General features: G+C 41.6%; 1 protein-coding gene across 1 annotated transcript in view; it reads right to left on the reverse strand.

The window, feature by feature from the left end:
- Positions 1-21621, reverse strand: part of gbe1b (glucan (1,4-alpha-), branching enzyme 1b) — a 197868-nt gene that overhangs the window by 141421 nt on the left and 34826 nt on the right. The window contains exon 3 of the mRNA XM_073817366.1: positions 9406-9521. Within this exon, the coding sequence (XP_073673467.1) occupies positions 9406-9521 (116 nt within the window). The remainder of the gene's footprint in view (positions 1-9405; positions 9522-21621) is intronic.

A 21621-nucleotide genomic window follows, 5' to 3' on the forward strand; every position in this document is an offset into this window, starting at 1 on the left:
TTATTGTGTTTTAGATCAAATAAATGCAGCCTTGATTAGCATGAGATTCTTATTTTATAAACATGAGTGAAAACAAAATTGAGTAGTGAACCCTCACATTTCAGCAACCATTTTAGTATATCTTCTCAAGGGACAATACTATGATAATGAAACTCGGATATATTTTATACTAGTCAATGTGCAGCTTGTATAGCAGTCTTGCTTTACTGTCCCCTGAAAATAATTCAACATACAGCCATTATTGTCAAACTAGCTGGCAACAACAACAACAACAACAACAAAAAAAAGAGTACACCCTAAGTGAACTTGTCCAAAGTGTCAATATATTGTGTTAGTACCATTGTTATCTGGCACTGCCTTAATCATCCTGGCCATGGAATTGACCAGAGCTACACAGGTTGTTGCTGGGTTTCTCTTCCACTCCTCAAGATCTGCTGGACTTTAGACACATAGTGCTTCTCCACCTTACACTTGAGGATGCCCCACAGGTGCTTAATAGGGTTCAGGTCTGGAGACATACTTGGCCACTCCATCACCTTCACCTTCAGCTTCTTCAGCAAGGCAGTTGCCATCTTGGTGGTGTGTTTGGGATCATTATCATTTTGGAAAACTGCCGTGTGGCCTAGTTTCTGGAGAGAAGGTAACATGTTCTGCTTCAGAATGTACAGTACATAATGGAATCCATGTTTCCCTCAATGAACTGCAGCTCCCCAGTACCAGCAGCACTCATGCAGCCCCAAACCATGATGCTACCACTACCATGCTTGACTGTAGGCAAGACACAATTTTCTTGGTACTCCTCACCAGGGCATCGCCACACATGCCGGACACAATCTGAGCCACACAATTTTATCTTATAGTCTCATCAGACCACAGGACATGGTTCCAGTAATTCATGCTCTTGGACAGGTTGTCTTCAGCAAACTGTTTGCGGGTTTTCTTGTGAGCCAGCTTCAGAAGAGGCTTCCTTCTGGGACGACGTCTATGCAAACCGACTTGTTGCAGTGTGCGCCATATGGTCAGAGCACTGACAAGCTGACCTACTACTTCTTCAACCTTTAAAGCAATGCTGGCAGCACTCATGCATCTGTTTTTTGAAGGCAGGTTCTGCACCAGACACACAGAAGGAGTGCTCAACTTCGTTGATCGACCCTTGCAAGGCCTGTTCCGAATGGAAGCCATCTTGGAAAACCTCTGTATGACCCTGACCACTGTAGTGTAACTCGGGTTCAGGGTGTTACTGAACCTCTAATAGCCTTGGCCATCTTTGTGGAGAGTAGCAATGCTAATTCTCAAATCCTCAGAGAGGATGCCATGTTGAACATCCAGTGGTCAGTATGAGAGAATTGTACTTTAATCACCTAATTTTAACTGCTCTAATACAAGATACACAACTTTGTATGGTCCTGTCAAGCAGACAAAAACATAAACATGATGAACAGGACATGTGGCTTTGCATGGTTAAGCAACATACTGCTGTTATCACTTAGGGTGTACTCACTTTTGTTGCCAGCTATTTTGACAACAATGGCTGCATGTTGAGTTATTTTCAGAGGACAGTGAATCTATACTGCTATACAAGCTGCGCATTGACTACTCTAAAATATATCCAAGTTTAATTTCTATAGTATTGTCCCTTGAGAAGACAGTTGCAGAAATGTGAGGGGTGTACTCACTGTTATGAGATACTGTAAATGTGTATAATGATATATGTATTACAATGTGAACATGGTGTAAGAGGACAATCTCTGTGTCCTCGTAAACCAAATGTCTTTAAAAAACATACTAAATGTTATGATTTTTCATATAATCTAAACTTTGCTCTAACCTAACAACCAAACTCCAAGTAAACGAGCTTAAGGCTCTCGGTTTCCAGCCTGCTTTCCAAACAAGAGTGAGAAGAGCGGTCTGTGCTTGACTACAGTCGAACTCACTCAAAGTCACTGTTGTCTTCCTCCCCGCTGCCGCGCACAGTCACACGACTGTCAGTACAGGAGAGCAGATCGATAACGGAGCGTCTCTCACCGTGTGAATGCACCCACGGGAGCTCTCCATCCTGAGTCTCCCTATCTCTCTAGTTCCTGGGCCAAAAAGCAAATGGATCATTTGATGGTCCCCTCCATAAGCTGCCAGCGAGAGGTAATGACAGAGCCATTGGCACCTGCCGGTGACCTACAGAGCAGCGTCCCAGTGGGGCTCAATCATTAGCGGCTTCTCACCCGAGGACATGGGGGAGCGCCAAAGCGCCAACACCACGGGTTTGCCAGTTTATATAATTACCCAGAAAAGAGTGCGAGAATGGACAGATGCTGAGCCAGACCGACTGATAGAGAGAAAATAGCAGAAAATGGCAGACACACGGTGTCAATGAAAGCAGGGTGAGGTGAAGGATAAATGGATGATGACAAAATTCCTTCTGAGTTCATTTAATGTCTGTCACTTTGGTCACAGGTTTATTGAACACATTTACTGCCAATGAATATTTCTTACCTCACCATCAAACTGTTTTGCATTATTTTGTTTAAAGAATATATTTCTGTTTTTCTATCAAACTGACATTTTGTAACACTTGTCTTTTCTACTACTATTCAAAACTTACAAATATATCGCTTTCTATATTGTTACTTGTTATATATGTAAATCTTTATTTCTTCAGAGCATTCGTTTTTATTAAATAATCTACAAAAATTTCTACAAAAATATTAAACTTTATTTAACATAGACAATAATTTGAAATGTTTCTTGAGCACCAAATCAGCATATTGGAATTATATCTGGAGGAACACATTGAATAAAATAAAATAAATTAAAATAAAACAATTATTTCAAATTGTATTTATTTATTTATTTAATTAACTGATCAAATAACTGCAGTCTTGCAGCCCTTTACATTGGGTGCCACCTCTTGGTTTTTTTTCCCCAAAATAAAATAAAATAAGTAAATTAAATTACAATAAAATAAAAGCAGTTATTTCAAAATGTAATTAATTATTATTAGTAGTAGTATTTTTTTTTTTTTTTTTGTCATTTTGATAAAATAAATGCAGCCTTGCAACTCTTTATATTGGGTTCCATCTCTTGCTTTTTTAATTTTCCCACAATAGAATAAAATAATTAAAACATTTTTTTAATATAATAAATTATTATTATTATTATTATTATTATTATTATTATTATTAATATTTTATAATTTTGATCAAATAAATGCAGTCTTGCAACTCTACATTGGGTGCCACCTCTTGCTTTTTAAAATTTTCCCAAAATAAAATAAAATAAAATAAAATAAAATATTTGTATTTATTTATTTTTTTGTCATTTGATCAAAAAAAGTCAAGCAATCCTTCTAATTATTATTATCATTATCATTATCATTATTATTATTATTATTATTATTATTATTATTATTATTATTATTATTATCAAATGCATGCAGCCTTGCAACTCTTTACACTGGGTGCCACCTCTTGCTTCTTTAATTTTCCCACAATAAAAAAAAAAGAAGAAATATTTCAAAATGTATCTTCTTCTTCTTCTTCTTCTTCTTCGTCTTCTTATTATTATTATTATTATTATTATTATTTTTTTTTTTTTTTTTTATGTTGATCAAATAAATGCAGTCCTGCAACCCTTTATATTGGGTCCTAAAATAAAATAAAATAAAATAAAATAAAATAAAATAAAATTATGTGATGGAAAAGATATAGTACGGTTCTAAAAAGAAAAGAAGGAAAACATGAAGACAGTAAACTTTCCAGTAAATTTTACATGGAAAATGATAATAAACATAAATAAATAATAATAATAAACATCAAGACTTTTGTACTATTATTGTCATATCTGTGGCTTAATGCAAGAAATACATTTAATTTTTGTGTCACTAATTGAGGTTTAAAGAAACTTCTGATGATATTTTATATTTTATCCAGTATTATTTGTATTTTATTTTGTTTAGTGGAGAGTTTGCATTTCTTAATTTCTAGAACATCTCTTACAAATATTTTCATTCTTATAATTTAACATAATTTGTGTATTATGTTGCATTTCCTACCAGCCACCAGCTGCAAAAGTTTTATTTTATTTTATTTTATTTTATTCCCACATTTAGACTGGCTAATCTTACTTAAATGTCTTGAATTTAGTCAGCAGGCACATAACAACACAAGGTCTCTTCATCATGATACGAGCCTGTGGACAGTCCACTTCTTGCATAATTAAAGTCTGGCCGGACCACTTTTCAGCGGGAACATAATCCAGTTGACACTCAACTCATCCGAGTCCAGTCTGAGGGCCTGAACTGGGACAGGGCCAGGGTCTGCATCTGGTTCTTATCGTCCAGAGCCTGACCCAAGAAGACGACAGGAACAAAGCAACCAGAAAAGCAGCCTGTGCCCAGTGAGTGGCACCTACCTGCCATCAATCAAGTCTCTGCCAGCATGTCACACAATATAATAGACAGCATGAGCAGAAGAGGCTGGACTAAACACAGAGATACAGTACTGGCTTTGTAAGCAGATAGATTAGAAATGAATCTCAGCTTCACGGCCAGCAACTGTGTCAATGACATGATGCTATTTTTTGGGAAATTCATTCATTCAAAAACATGTTTAAAAAAAAAATAATAATACAATGGTAGTATAATTTTTTATCTCTTTAAGGTTAAGGATCTTAAGGTTCTAAATGGCTGCAATGATTCCGCAATTCTATTCGAGCATTTGATTTTTTTTTTCAAATCCTCAATGGACCCTTTTTACAAGATCAGGTTAAATGTCCTGTCTTTTTGGATCCATAGCAAGCATTTTGAAAGGTGTTTTGACAATTATGAGCCACTGTGACATTCTATGCAAGACAAATTTTGACAAATACGAAAATGTTGGACTCGATGGATGAACTTTCCCTTTAACATGAACTAACAATGAAAAATAAATCTTAAGTATTTATTAATTGTAATATTTTGGTCATTTTAAACATTTACTAATATATTACTACAATCAAAAGTTGTATCTGTTTTGTTTTGTTTTTTTTGACAGTCTTATACAGTGCCCACCACAAATATTGGCACCCTTGGTAAATATATATGAGCAAAGGCAGCTGTGGAAATAAATCTGCATCGTTTATCCTTTTAATCTTTCATTCCAAAAATTCACAAAATTCTAACCTTTCATTGAATAGAACAATGGAAATTGGGGGGGGAAATCTCATTATGAAATAAATGTTTTTCTCTAGTTCACGTTGGCCACAATTATTGGCACCCCTAGAAATTCTTACGAGTAAAATATCTCTGAAGTATATTCCCATTCATATTTATATATTTTTAGCACACCAGGGTGACTAGGAGCATGAAACTGTCCAGCCATGACTTCCTGTAGCACAGAAGTATAAATACAAGGGACACAAAGGCCAAACTCCCTTAATCGTTCCATCGCAAGGAGTAAAACCAAAGAATATAGTTCTGATCTGCAGAACAAGATTGCAGAGCTTCACAAACTAGAAATTGCCTGTAAGAAAAAAGCTAAAGCATTGAAAAACATAATTTCCACCATCAGGGCAATAATTAACAAGTTTTAATCAAAAGAAAAGGTTACAAATCTGCCTGGAAGAGGACGTGTGTCTCGTCCTAATGGACAGTGAGGAGGGGAGTTTGAGTGGCCAAAGACTCTTCAAGGATCACAGCTGGATAACTGCAGAGATTAGTTAATTCTTGAGGCCAGAAAGCCTAAAAAAGTGTCAAATTGACCCTATATCACCATATATTGTTAAGGAGGGTTTCAAGTAAAATCCTGCTCGCTCATCCCAAAACAAACTCCAGCATATTCAGTTGTCAGATACGACTGGAACTTCAAATGGGACTGGCTTCTATGGTCAGATGAAATAAAATAAAAAAAGAGCTTTTGGCAGAAAACACTCAAGATGGGTTTGGTGCAAACAGGGATAAAAAGTACCCCATGCCTACAGTTAAATATACTGATGGATCTTTGATGTTGTGGGCCTATTGTTCTGCCAGAGATCCTGGACATCTTGTTTAGATACATGTCATCATGGTTCCCTTTCAAGGGAACTCTCACTGCGTCCTCTAGGGGGCGCTAGGGGAACGCCACAGTGTGACTCGTGTCTGAAGAATACATAGACATCTACAATGAAATGGCCGGCGACAGCTTATGATGTCACCACGGCGCGACCGTCGCTGCCGGTGCGTCACTACCGGGCGACCACAGTATAAAGAGGCGCCGGTGAAACACAACATGCTCTTCGTCGTCTTCAGCTTCTCTTTGTCTAAGCGTGCATATTACGTGTTTCACCTCGTTCCCATTTTTTGAGTTGGCCTTAAAACCCCGGCCCCCCTGAGTTCAACTCTCCTTAGATATCACCTCTGATATCTCCCAACCATCCGCTATTCAGGGCGTGTCACCTCTGGTGACCCCTTTTCTAGAACGGTCCCAGGATAGGTCGCTACCCTCATCTGAGAGTCAGTTCCTGAGAGAACAAGACCCTATGTTTGTGGTAGCTCTTGTTCTAACAAGTCTAAGTCTACCGTTTCCCCCAAAGGAATCTTTTGATTCCAAGCCTTGAGCTGTGCCCTGGGTTGGGCTTCTACCCATCCAGGTAAGTGGGTAACAGTTCAGGCCTTTGGCCATGGGGGATAACGTTTTCTGACAGCCGTCACCACGTTCTAACAGGGTTAATTCTTCTTAGAATTAGTGCTTAGTGCTCGCGTTTATGACATGCACTACTCTCAGCATGGCAGCGTGGGTATAACCGTTCCCCTAGCGCCCCCTAGAGGACGCAGTGAGGGTTCTCTCAAAAGGGAACGTCTCAGGTTACGTATGTAATCATGGTTCCCTGAAAAAGGGAACGAGACACTGCGTCCTCTAGTCTCTTCGCCATGCTTCGGACGATAAGCTTCAGACGAAGAAGCAAATATTGTGTTTCACCGGTGCCTCTTTATACGCCTTATTCAGCCCGCCGCCATTTTGAATCGAAAACGAGGCTGTGAGGGATAGCAGTCCAGCAGCGCCCACTGTGGCATATTGTTGCGTAGTAGATTGTTTAGTCATAAAAATAAAGAGAAAATATAATTTCACTAATTTCCACAGGACAAAGAACTTCAGAAAATGTGTATTATTAAAGTTCGACAGGACATAGGACCTAACTTTCAGGTAACAACATTGCATTTATTTAAGAAAATGACTGTGGAAACTAGCCGGTTGGCTAATTGCTAATTTATAATGTGAGCATGTTTATCTTCCTTTAAAAGTTTACGCAGAGCTAAAATGTTATGTTTTACTACAACAACTAAATATCTACATTTTGTATAACGTTAGATTACAAAGAACACAAGAGTGTGCTCCTAACATTTTACTCAGGATTGTTTTTCAAAAACACTGACTGGAATTAGGAAGCTTAAGGAGGGTTCAGCTCCGTCTGTGTTTGCCTGAACTCAAAGACCTCACGAAAAGAAAACCTTGCGATCGTAAATGAAAAAGATATTATTTTTATGATGTTTTAAAAATTAACATGCTTAATAGTTTGTGTTAAGAGCCTGCAGTTAACTGTTAGATCGTAAGCCTCTTTCAGAGAACATGTTAAGTCATACAAAAAACAGTGGGTAGAAAGTTTATTTTTATGCAAAGCGATCAAAAGATAACATTTATTAATTAGTTTGCCGTGTAGAGTTTGGGGTCAACCCCTTTTAAAATCGCAAAATGATATTCAGAACATTATTTTTTGTTTCTGTTTTGCTTTAGACAAGGAAAACATCATGTTTATCGTAATTGCATAATAAAGGTCGGGAAGACGCTTATGACCTAGCTGCAGACTCTTAACACAAACCATTAAGCATTTTAATCTATATAACATCATTTGAAAAACTCTGTATAAGCGTTTAAAGGAAGATAAACATGCTCACATTAGAAATTAGCAGTCTTTCCACAGTCATTTTCTTAAATAAATGCAATATTGTTACCTGAAAGTTAGGTTATATGTCCTGTCGAACAATCCACGTTTTCTGGAGTTCTTTGTCCTGTGGAAAAATGTGAAATGACGTATTATTTTACGGTTATACAATCTACATACCGGTACGCAACAATACGCCACAGTGGGCGCTGCTGGAATTCTATCCCTCACAGCCTCGTTTTCGATTCAAAATGGCGGCTGGCTGAATAAGGCGTATAGTGTGGTCGCCCGGTAGTGATGCACCGGCAACAGCGGTCGCACCGTGGTGACGTCATAAGCTGTCGCTGGCCATTTCATTGTAGTTTTTCTGTGTATTCTTCAGACACGAGTCACGCTGCGGCGTTCCCCTAGCGGCCCCTAGAGGATGCAGTGTCTTGTTCTCTTTCTCAGGGAACCATGGTTACATACGTAACCTGAGAAGTTTCTATCAAATACCAACAGAAAAAAAAATCTAAACCTGACTGCCTCTGTTAGAAATCTTATAATGGCTCGTGGTTGGATCTTCCATCAGGGAAATGATCCAAAACAACAATCAAAACACACAAAAATGTGTCACCGAGGACAAAATGAAGCTTATGCCATGTTCGTCCCAGTTCCCTGATCTGAACCCTATAGAAAATGAGTGGGGCAAACTAACGAGCTGGGAATCTGAAGAATCTGGAGTTTTTCTGTATAAAATAATGATCTCTGATCTCTTGGTGTTTTCCAAACTCATCAGGCATTATAGGAGAGACTCAAAGCTGTTATCTTGGGAAAAGGACTTTGCAATAATTGTGGCCAATTTGAACTAGAGAAAAACATTAATTTCATAATGAGATTTTCCCCCCAACTTTCCATTGTTTTACTTCAATGAAAGGTTAGGATTTTGTAAATTTTTTTGAATGAAAGATCAAAATTATAAACGATGCAGATTTATTTCCACATCTTCCTTTGCCCATATTTACCAAGGGTGCCAATATTTGTGGAGGGCACTGAATGTAATTGACCCTATTAAGGTGCCAGTGTGGCTCACAGGTAAAAATTACATTTTGATGCAAGATGACATTTGTCTTTAAATAGCATGCACGGATGATTCACAGTAATATCAAGAATGTGTGTTAAAGTAAATAAAGTCCATTCAGCTTGTTGACTTTAATTGAATGTACAATCTCGAACTGAGTTAAGTCCAACTGATCCCGCAGGACCGCGCTTCAATTTGTTTGAAATTAAAGCTCTGTGTTTTAAACCTCATGGGTGTGAAACTCTAAATTGGAACGGCGTTATTAAAAACATATGCTGTTGAAGAGCATCAAATGGCTTGAAAGTCACAGCTGTTGCTGTATCTTTAACATTGACACGCCATCCATAAAACGGCTGAATATTAAAGCCATCTTGACAGCACATAAAGGCTTCATGATACCTCAGCGCCTCATTCAGGCTAATGAAGTAAACAAACCAGCTAATGTGTCTGCTCACCTTCAGCTTGGAGTTATGAGTGACAGCAGGTGTCTTTTCCTCTTTTGGGGGTATGTGCAGCTCCCATTTCCCAAAGTCCTTTTTAGTGTAGGGATGTGAAAAATTATTCCAGTCATCTATGAAAAGAAAGAAATTGCAGTTAAAAACGTGCCCTGTTCGATACATAACATTACAGTAGATTTTTACATTTTCTGAAGAGTTGTACTTGTCTGTGTAAAACTTTGTTAAGATGCTACGAGTGTTTTATAGTGTTGTTGTTGTTGTAACATTGCTAGGGTGTTTCTGAGTGGTTGCTAAGAAAGGAAAATAGGGATGAGCAAAACTGCATTAGTCGTTCATAACCATAAAACTGAATTCTAGCACCTCTAACTTGAAATAGCCACAGAAATGTTAAACAAAATCAGACATCAGACTTGTAAAGTTGGGGCAGACTGATTCCAATTCATGGCAACTTCAGTGAATAGCATCATTTGACTACGTTTTCCAAAATGGAGGTGCCTAAAAACTAAAAGAGTTGAGAGGGTTTTTATGGTGCAAACATTCGAATAGCCTAAACTCAAAAAATTAAATAAGCAGTATTAATGGTAATAATTAAATTAAATTAAATTAAATTAAATTAAATTAAATTAAATTAAACTAAATTAAATTAAACATGATTCGAAAAGGTCCCCAAACAAAATTGTTCAGATATCAACCTTAAATTTGGAACACAGCTTGTTTAGATTTCTTGTGAATGAATGAATGAATGAATGAATGAATGAATGAATGAATGAATGAATGAAATTTATTTGAAATTGATTACAAATAAAATAATCAAATAAAACAATTCATGGACATGAATCAAAAAGGCATTTTTTTTTATATCAACCTCAAATTTGGAACATAACTGGTTTAGATTTATAGCTTTGATTTATTTAGATTTATTTTCTAACAGTATTTGTGCAAAACATGTTTTGAGAAATACATTTTTCATATACAATTTAAAAATAGTACTTTTGCACATTTGTCATAACAATAAACACAGTTGTTCGGTCTTTTTTTAAAGACAGATTATTGCTGGGGTAAATTATAGTTTTAAAGTTTGAAGTTTAATTTTCAGGTGTATATACTCAAAAAGTGGTTAAAACAGGTAATAAATGGATAACTACTGCACAAATATAATTTAGTATATCAAAAATGTTATCGCATTAAAATATAGCACATTCATTTCATAGAAAAATAAAAAAATAAATAAAAAAAACAGGAAGACCATTATTTTTTAACATATTTCTGAAAGAAAAAGTAAAAGTATAAGATAACTTTAAGTTACTTAGGCATAAAAGTGGAAATGGCATAAGTAATGGTAGAATTAACTTTATAGTAAAACACTGTTAAATGTATGATTTCTGCAAATATGAACTATAAATTGCCAAATAATTTACAATGAAAAACAGTAAAATGACAGATCACTATATTTATTTATTTATTTTTATTTCATTATATTTCATATTTTCTTCATTTATAATGTATATTGGGTGCGTTGTGTTATTTTTTAATTTTTTTGTGCATTGTTGTAGTGTCTTATGTCTTACCATGATTGTGTTTTGTCTTTTTAGAGCAGAGATCGGCGCATTGCGTACAAACAGATGTAGCTTTCAGTAAGTGAAAAACGTTTAATATTGGGGTTACATCGTAATGTTGTAAATACATGTTTTTTCTATATACTGTATTCTTATAAATATTTATGTTTTAAACAATGAAGGTGAGCCAATGGATATCACACAAGCAATGTGAAAACTGCGCAATACGTTAAAGTGAAAGTAAAAGCAGAGCTTTCAGCATCTGACGTGCACATTCTCTTAGAGACAATGAGAGACGAATATACTTCACATGCTGATATTAATTTACTTCTCTAATATTTCTCTTGTGCACCGAACATAGTGGGGAAAAAATGAAAAGAAACGTATTTTGTGTAAGGGTTGTTTTTGAAAGTCGGTGCTTGAAAAAAGCTCTTAATTTTCATTGATGACTGACTGTAGTGTTATTAGGGGTTAAGAAAGTCTTAATTATGATTTCAGGCTGTCTTAAATGTGGGGACTGAAAGACAAGAATAGCGATGAAACTTTAAAAGGCAATTCAGCTGCGGCGCTGCTTTGTGTACTACCATTCTGAAAGCGCCTCCTGCTGGAAGAGAATGATCTGTCATTTTTAATCAGCTCGTACAACTTCTGTTGTCAAAAAAGACCAATGTGAAAATCAACCCATGGTTTTAAGCAGCAAACACGTAAATGTGTGAGTTGTAAATGTGAACTGATGCATGGACAAGATAATGTGTTATACAAATTTAAACAATTAAGGCAGTAAAATATGTGTATATGTTATTTAATTAATATAATACTTGATTGATAATAATTGTTTAAATTAATATAAGAATTGATACTTTTGACTCTTGAAGGCTTAAATGTGAAGTTTATAATTTAAGAAATCGTTTTGGTTTTGTGAAACCTGCATCTGAATTTTAACTCATGCTTTTTACAGTCATTTTAATTATTTATTTCTTCATTTATTTTTTGTTCGGGTCTTAAAAAAAGGGTTTTAAACGTCAAGAATTTAAGCTTAAATATGTTGCAGATACCCTGTTCTCGCAAAAACCATATATTTTTTTTTATATATATATATATATATATATATATTAGGGCTGTCAAAATTAACGCGTTAATCGCGCGTTAACGCAAATTCATTTTAACGGCACTAATTTTATTAACGCGCGATTAACGCAGCGCGCATTTCTGTTTGACCCACTACCTAGCCCATAGTTAAAGAAATGGATGCAGTGCTGCCAACCTAGCGAAAAGTGTCTAGCAACAATACATAAACACATAATTGGACAAACCCAATATAGTTTCTGAGGCTCTTCGGTTTTGCTGAACGTGCGTGAGGTCTCCCAATGAATGCGCGCGCACCTCCCTCTCTTCATATCGTACTCGGTTACTAACGTAACCTCGGTTCTCTCTAGAGAGGGAACGAGTACTGCGTAAGAAGTATCTTACGCTAGGGGAAAATCCTTTTCTGCGAGATATTGAAGCCAAAAATTATCCTTAATTTTGAAATAATGTAAAGCGCGTTGCAGCAGCATACAGACATAGGCGAAACAGCTTGCGCGCCTATTGGCTGCTCTGCGGCAACTGCAGCAGCCTATTAGAGTGAGGCCTGACGCGACGCCAGATCCAATGGGGGCATTTCGCGCCCTTTGCGTCGCTTCGCGCCCTTTTCGTAGCTTCCCGCCTAAAAGGGCGTGGTCTAGACCTATAAATATCGCTCAAAGGCAGCTATTATCTGGTTTTTCATCATCAAAGCAACCAGAGCGTGCGCATGCACGGCAAGATACGCAGTACTCGTTCCCTCTCTAGAGAGAACCGAGGTTACGTTAGTAACCGAGTACGTTCTCTTACAAGAGGGAACGAGTACTGCGTAAGAAGTATCTTACGCTAGGGGACCCAGTGTAAAACGCCGTGCATGCTGAGATCTGACACCAAAGACCCAAGGGCGAAAGCCCGGGGTTCATACAGTTCATAATCACCTATGGAACTCACAGGGAGTCCGGGGAAGAGTGAGGGGCAATGCCGCACTCTTCCACATAGTGCAGCGTCACTCAGACGCTAAGTAAACGTACATACAGGGCGGGGTTACGGCCTGAGCTGACGTAAGAATAAGGGTCTTCACACAGTTTGCTCAGACACATCTTGTGCTATCACTTTCACTGTCGACCCTAGAGCTGTGCTCAGTAGACGCAGCATTCCGAGCTGATAACATCAGGTCAGACAACACTGAACATCTAGACTGACAGCAATCTGGCCTGTAAGGCGGGAACCTCCAGGTTGTAAAACCTTATAAATGTAGACGGAGAGGCCCAGCCCGCCGCCGTACAAATATCTTGCAAGGCAATCCCACTCGACCACGCCCACGATGAGGCCACGCCCCTCGTGGAATGTGCTCTGACACCTAGCGGGCACTGCATGCCCTTGGAAGCATATGCCAACGCAATAGCATCAACTATCCATCTGGATAAGCTCTGTTTCGACGCGGCCAGTCCCTTGGGACGCCCGTAAAACGAAACAAAAAGCTGCTCTGTCTGTCTAAAAGCAGACGAGCGAGACACGTAAGCTCGTAATGCCCTGACTGGGCATAGGAGGCTCGCGTCCGTTTCCTCATCATTGACCGGTAGGGCTGACAGCGCGATGACCTGTGCCCTAAACGGTGTGTTGAGTGATTTTGGAACGTAACCATGTTTGTGTTTGAGTATGACTTTAGAGTCATTAGGTCCAAATTCCATGCACGTCGCGCTCACAGAGAGTGCGTGCAAATCCCCTATGCGCTTCACTGAAGCGAGAGCCAGCAGAAACACGGTCTTAAGAGACAGGTATTTCAAATCAATAGTCTGCAGAGGCTCGAATGGTCCACCTTTCATGGCCTCTAGTACCACAGAAAGGTCCCATACGGGGACTGTGGGAGGTCTGGGGGGATTTAGTCTTCTAGCTCCCCTCAGGAAGCGAATAACTAAATCGTTCCTTCCTATTGACTGACCTAGCGTTGTGCTCGAGAACGCTGTTATGGCCGCCACATAGACTTTGAGCGTGGACGGGGTTCTGCCCTTGTCCAGCAGCTCTTGTAGAAAGGAAAGCACCTCCATCACACCACAGTTAGTGGGTGACGAGCCGCGAGCTGCGCACCAGCCCGAAAACACTGACCATTTTGAGGAATAGAGCCGTCTCGTAGACGGGGCTCTAGCCTGCGTGATCGTGTTTAATAGTCCTTTAGGGAGTTCATCATATATTCGCTGGTGGCCCAGACATGAAGGGACCACAGCTCTGGGTGAGGATGCCAAATCGAGCCGCTGGCCTGAGAGAGAAGGACTCTCCTCACTGGTATCGGCCACGGGACAGTGCTCGTCAGCTGCATCAGCGCTGGGAACCAGGGCTGGTTTTCCCAAAACGGCGTTATCAGCAGTATTGAACATCCTTTTTCGCTGACCCTCTCTATCACCTGAGGTAGGAGAGAGACGGGGGGAAAAGCATAGAGATGACGGCGGGGCCATTCGTGGGCCAGCGCGTCTCTGCTTTTTGAGTAAAATTCCAGACAGTGAGCGTTGTTCGGAGATGCAAACAGGTCTACTTCCGCTCTGCCGAATTTCTTCCACAGTAGTTGTACTGTCTGTGGGTGTAGAGACCATTCGCCTGCTGGAACATTGTTCCTGGACAGTCTGTCTGGCCCTATGTTTAGAAGCCCCGGCACATGCGCTGCTTTCAGCGAGCGCAGGTTGCGCTGAGCCCATACCAGGCGGCGTTCTGCAAGTCTGTATAGGTTTTTGGACCTGAGACCGCCCTGGCGATTTATATAGGAAACCACTGACATGTTGTCCGAGCGGACTAATACATGGTTTCCTTTTATTTGGGGACAGAAGCGCATCAGCGCGTTCTGTACTGCCAACATTTCGAGGCAGTTGATATGCAGGAGCTTTTCCCGTTCTGACCACTGGCCAAAAGACGGTCTGCCCTCGAGCAGAGCCCCCCATCCCGAGGTGGACGCGTCCGTAGACACCACTTTTATTCTCGAGGAAGTCCCCAGGCTTACACCTAACTGGTACCAGTCGATTGCTCTCCACGGATTCAGGGCTGTGACACATTACTGATTGACCGTGTTACGAAGCCGACCGGGCGCCCACGCTTGACGCGGGACGCGCGCTTTCAGCCAGAGCTGCAGTGGGCGCATACATAGCAGACCCAGCTGCAGAACTGATGACGCTGAGGCCATGAGACCCAGCATTTTCTGAATTTTTTTTTTTTTTTTTTTTTTTTGAGCGGGACAGACGCGCCGCAGCCGAACGAGCCCGCTGTGCGCTGAATGTCTGCTGCGCGCTGTGGTGACAGCCGCGCTATCATTGACAGCGAGTCCAATTCTGTGCCCAGGAAGGAAGTTTTCTGACTGGGGGATAGTGAGCTCTTCGCCCAATTGACTCTGAGACCCAAATTCTCGAGGTGATCGAGTAACATGGTCGTATGCTGTACAAGCACTGAGCGAGACTGCGCTAGAATCAGCCAATCGTCCAAATAGTTCAGTATGCGCACGCCTTTCAGTCTGAGAGGAACGAGCGCTGAGTCCATGCACTTCGTAATGTACGGGGTGCCTGGGAAACCGAACGGCAGGACTGTGTACTGATATGCCTGGCCCTCGAAGGCGAGTCTCAAAAATCGCCTGTGACGTGACGCTATCTGTATTTGAAAATACGCGTCTTTCAGATCCACTGACACGAACCAGTCTCCTTGGCGAACTTGCGCGAGGATTTTTCTGGTCGTGAGCATCCTGAACCGACGCTTCACCAACGCTTTGTTCAGTTGCCTTAGATCTAATATGGGTCTGTGACCCCCGTCTTTTTTCGGTACCAGGAAATATCTGCTGTACAGCCTCCCTTCGCTTTGAGCTTGAGAAAGGGGCTCTATGACCCCTTTGCTCAATAGTTTCGCCACTTCGGCTCGAAGCAGGTGTGCTGCTTCTGTCTGCATTGTGGTCTCGACGCGCGCTGTATAGCGGCGCGGACGTCGGTGAAACTGTAGCGAATAGCCTCCTTTTATAATGTCCAGCACCCATTTCGAGACCCCTGGAAGCTTTTCCAATGCGTTTGCATGAATAGCTAGAGGCTGAATACGAAGCGCGCTCCGTTCTTTCATTAACGGAGTGGTTTCGGTATGCTGTGGCACCAGAGACGTGCTCGTGACATTCGGGGCGTGTGGCACGCTGATAGCGGGAACTATTATGTCTGTGTGTGTATGTGGTTGTGTGGCAACAGGCACATTTAACACACTGCAAACACCGTTCGCCTGCATACACGTTAGTTTCGTTTGTACAGAAACCTTTTGACGTGCATAATGTGATGTCTGTGGGCACTGTTAAGTGGACACGTTTACCACATGTGAAGCGCAATCGATCTGAGCCGATTTTATGTTCGCAGGGTCTGTATGACAGGTTGTGCTTGTGTGTAGAAATGAGCACTGGAGGAGTGGGCATTTTTGACTACACGTGAAACACCATCGGCCGTGGCCGGGACTCCAGAAAATACACTCTATTGGGGGTTTATCTGGGTAGCCGTGAAAACAACCTTTGTGTGCAGGCAAGCGGGCGACAGAACCGGCTTGTTGGCTGCAGCAAACACTGGAACAGTCACATTTAACACACTCCAAACATCGTTCGCTTGCATGGAGCGAATGCACGCTGATTTCATGCAAAACGTGCTCGTGATATTTGAGGCATGGGGCACGCTGATAGCGGGAACTATTATGTCTGTGTGTGGATGTGGCTGTGGGGCAGCGGGCACATTTAACACACTCCAAACAACGTTCGCCTGCGTAGAGCGAATGCACTTTTGGTTTCGTTTTCACAGAAACCGTTTGACGTGCATAATGTGGTGTCTGTGGCCACTGTGAAGCGGGCATATTTACCACGTGTGAAGCGCAATCGATCTGAGTCGATTTTATGTGCGCTGTGCTTGTGTGTAGAGATGAGCACTGCAGTGGGCATTCTTACACGTGAAACACCATCGGCCGTGGCCGGTTGTGAAGCGCAATCGATCTGTGTCGATTTTATGTGCGCTGTGCTTGTGTGTAACGTTAGAGATGAGCACTGGTTAGTGGGCATTCTTACGACACATGAAACACCATCGGCCGTGGCCGGGACACCAGACAATACACTTTATTGGGGGTTTATCTGTGTAGCCGTGGGAACGACTTTTGTGTGCAGGCAAACGGGCGACGGAGCCGGTTTGTTGGCTGCAGAAAACACTGGAACAGTCACATTTCCTGGAACTGGACGAGCGAATAACTTTGGTGGGGGTCCGGCAGCAGCGGGACTCATACACCGTCGTTTTCCCAGTTGTGCTAGGACGATTTCGGAGGCTCAGGTTTCAACTCAATCCTGGGCCGCGGGCCGCGTCTGGCGGGGCGGCGGCCAGACGAGAAAAACGTCAGAAAGCGTTAACCACGGGTGCCTCTCAGCAACGGTGAGAGACCATGTTACGCAGCGCTGACGCGGCTAGGCGGCGGCGAAAGCGCGGCGAAGCAGGTTTGACGTCTGACGGCAAGCTTTAGAGGGGAGGGCCGACTTAGCACGCCGTCCAGCGGAGGGCAGACATAAGTGGGCTGCTATCGCCTCTTCTGAGCAGCATGCGCGTTCCTGCTTTGGCGGGAAACGGAAATCAGAATCAGAAACCTCTTCCTCCTTCATGGCCCCCCTCGTCAGCGGCGTCGATGGAAGCGGTGGCAGACAGCGGCCGCTTTACGTCCGGAACAGAGGCTGACGAGGTCGATGAAGCAGGCGGGCGAACCGGCGAGCTTTGTCGGCTGGGGGAAGTGTCCGGGGCCCGCTGGGCACGGCGCTACACCGCGGCGGGCGGGGGAGCAGTCTCAGTGAAGAAGGCAAGGCAAGTCCTCAGAGTCACCATTGGCATCTGCACGAGCCGTATGAAGGCATCTTTAAAAAGACGCTTTGCTCTTTTTAGAGAAACAGTGTGTATCGCAGCGGCGACACACACTGTAGATTATAAAGGATATAGGCGCCGGAAAGCGCAGCAGGAATGCACGGAAGGCGGCGTGGCCAGCAGCTTCAGTGGCTCGTCCCGCTGAGATGCTTGCAGTCAAACGGCGGCTTCTTATCCGGCTCCAGCGATGCGTGTGCTTCGCTTGAAGGATGAAAAATCAGATAATAGCTGCCTTTGAGCGATATTTATAGGTCTAGACCACGCCCTTTTAGGCGGGAAGCTACGAAAAGGGCGCGAAGCGACGCAAAGGGCGCGAAATGCCCCCATTGGATCTGGCGTCGCGTCAGGCCTCACTCTAATAGGCTGCTGCAGTTGCCGCAGAGCAGCCAATAGGCGCGCAAGCTGTTTCGCCTATGTCTGTATGCTGCTGCAACGCGCTTTACATTATTTCAAAATTAAGGATAATTTTTGGCTTCAATATCTCGCAGAAAAGGATTTTCCCCTAGCGTAAGATACTTCTTACGCAGTACTCGTTCCCTCTTGTAAGAGAACTGCGTCTGCTCTGTTCAGCGAGCGGCAGTGGAGCAGCGCTTTCGGTTAAAACAGATGTTATGTTCATTCCAGTGCTTGAAGTGGGCCGGTACGCAGGTACTTCTGTATTTTATCCTTTTGCGTACACCGGCACTTCTGCCATATTTAATGAATGCAAGCGGAGTCGGGCTACGTTAGGATTGTTGCTGTGGGGTTGATGCGTAAAGCCACATACGAGTATGCACGCGAAAACGGCGTATTAAATGCACGTCAAACACATGCATAATTGCATATCATATGTACGCCAAAGTTAATTTCAGCTTGTTAATAGCACGCCAAATAGAAACAGAAAGTCGTGCTAGTGCGCATTTGCATGAGACCAGGCTCTCCAATCAGTACATTATAACCAAAACAATACATTAAAACATAAAAGAAGCAGGTTTTTGGGATCACATAACTTTAAATGGCTAAACACCTAAAAAGTCAAAGGATCCTGAAGGCATTCAAACAGGAAGTTAAAAACAACGATAATAATGCAGGGAATAGTGACTTATGTCCAGATGCCGGTAAATGATTCTTTTCAGTGATTGAATCATGATCATAATTCAGGATTTTTTTTCAGTTATTATTTCATATTACTTTGGTTGTCTGATAACAGAAATATTACATCAAAACAATGGAAACAGTTTTGTTGAGAACTTGGCTGCATCAAATGACAGTATGTGGGCACCTAGAGGCAAACAAATGTAATAATAAACGTAGATTTTGCATGTTCAGAAGAAGTGAGCTGCCCTGTCCTGCAAATAATGTAAACAGGCTTGTGTAAGTAAATTGCTCAGTGCAAAGAAAGAGAAGTAATGGGAACCTGGTGTTTCTATGTTCTTTTTTTCATGTGTCTAATAGACATGAACAAGTTATTTGAAAAACATCTATGACATTTGAAACAAGTTAGTCTAGTCAAGTATGGTTTCACTGATAATAAGCACATATTTGCTTAAAGCATCCATGCCAATGTTGATTAGAGTATTAAAAACTTTAAAAAGTGTTAATTTAAGGTACATTTAGAACAGATAAAAATGTGCGATTAATCGCGAGTTAACTCAAGACAACCATGCGATTAATTGCGATTAAAAATTTTAATCGATTGACAGCCCTAATATATATATATATATATATAATTGTCCGGACCTCGGCTGGTGAGGAGGGTTCATTACTGGACCTTGAGCCGTTTTAGTTGAAGACCCGTGCCCTAATGGTGCGTTCACACCGGACGCGAATGAAGCGGCAAGCGCGAGTGATTTACATGTTAAGTCAATGCAAAGACGCGAATAGCCATCCTGCGGCGCGAAACGCGCGAATGAGGTGGCGCGAAATGCGCGAATGAAGCGGCGCACATTGAGCGTTTCAAGCGATTGCCGCGGCATTCGCGCGAGTCGCGCGAGTTCAAAAATCTGAACTTTGGCGAAAATTCTCGCCACGTTAACCAATCAGGAGCTTGCTCTAGTAGTGATGGAGGCAGAAATCCGAAACAACAATGGCGGACAAAATCACCGTTGCTGTCTGTGGTTCCTCGGAGCTGTACGATACATCTTTGGACTTTTGTAGAAACAGGAATAAAAAGGATCTTGCTAGGAAGAAAGTGAGTGAAGAGGTCGGACAATCTGGTTAGTTTTAAAAAACGTTCTTTACTCAATTTGACCTACATACTGTATACATACATATTGAGACTACAAGCAAGCTAAAGCTGGCAAATTGAGCTCATTCACCTATTTTACAACTACTTTCCCGCTGACGAGTGGCAGAAGCCCCTCCCATGACGCGAATTCGCGTCTGTTGTGAAGAAAATGTCACGCGCGAATGACGCGAATTTTACCGCGCGAATGGCGCGAGTAAACTCAAATGTTCAAGCGTTCAACTACGCGCGATTAGCGCGTTTTTTCCGCGCAAGTCGCGTCCGGTGTGAACGCACCATAAGTGAAAACAGCAGAATGTTGTTTAACCATGCAAAGCCACATGTCCTCATGGCAAAGAACTCTCTGAGGATTTGAGAATTAGAAATGGTGCTTTCCACAAAGATGGCCAAGGCTATTAAAGGTTCAGTAACGCCCTGAAACCGAGTTACACTACAGTGGTCAGGGTCATACAGAGGTTTTCCAAGATGGGTTCCATTCGGAACAGGCCTTGCAAGGGTCGATCGACGAAGTTGAGCACTCATTCTGTGCGTCAGGTGGAGAACCTGGCTTCAAAAAACAGATGCGTGAGCGCTGCCAGCATTGCTTTAAAGGTTGCAGAAGTAGATGGTCAGCTTGTCAGTGCTCAGACCATACGCCACACACTGCAACAAGTCGGTTTGCATGGGCATCGTCACTAAAGGAAGCCTCATCTGAAGCTGGCTCACAAGGAAGCCCGCAAACAGTTTGCTGAAGACAACCAGTCCAAGACCGTGAATTACTGGAACCATGTCCTGTGGTCTGATGAGACTATAAGATAAACTTGTTTGGCTCAGATGGTGTCCAGCATGTGTGGCGATGCACCTGTGGGTCATCTTTAAGCTTAAGGTGGAGAAGCACCATGTATATAACATCCAGTGGTCAGTATGAGAGAATTGTACTTAAAGCATCTAATTTTAACTGCTCTAATACAAGATACACAACTTGTATGGTCCTGTCAAGCAGACAAAACCATAAACATGATGAACAGGACATGTGGCTTTGCATGGTTAAACAACATACTGCTGTTATCACTTAGGGTGTACTCACTTTGGTTGCCAGATATTTTGACAATAATGGCTGTATCTTGAGTTATTTTCAGAGGACAGTAAATCTACACTTGACTACTCTAAAATATATCCAAGTTTAATTTCTATAGTGTATAAGTTCCCTTGAGAAGATATACTAAAATGGTTGCTGAAATGTGAGGGGTGTACTCACTTTTGTCACATACTGTATATGTCACTTAATGTGTCTCTTTTTTTGTTTTTGTTTTGTTTTTTTCCCACAGCTGTCAGGGTTTTTTTTAATTGCAAATTTATTAGGATTTATAGTCTTTAACAATATGCATGGTTTGAGTTATAATTTATGTCTTTTGCACATTGCATGCCAAGTTTGAATAATTAGTGTTAGAGGTTTATTCAAATCTTGAGGAACAGTAATAGTGATGCTTATCTGTTCCCTAATCTG

Source organism: Garra rufa, chromosome 14 (genome assembly GCF_049309525.1).
Source record: "Garra rufa chromosome 14, GarRuf1.0, whole genome shotgun sequence".
Taxonomy (NCBI): Eukaryota; Metazoa; Chordata; class Actinopteri; order Cypriniformes; family Cyprinidae; genus Garra; species Garra rufa.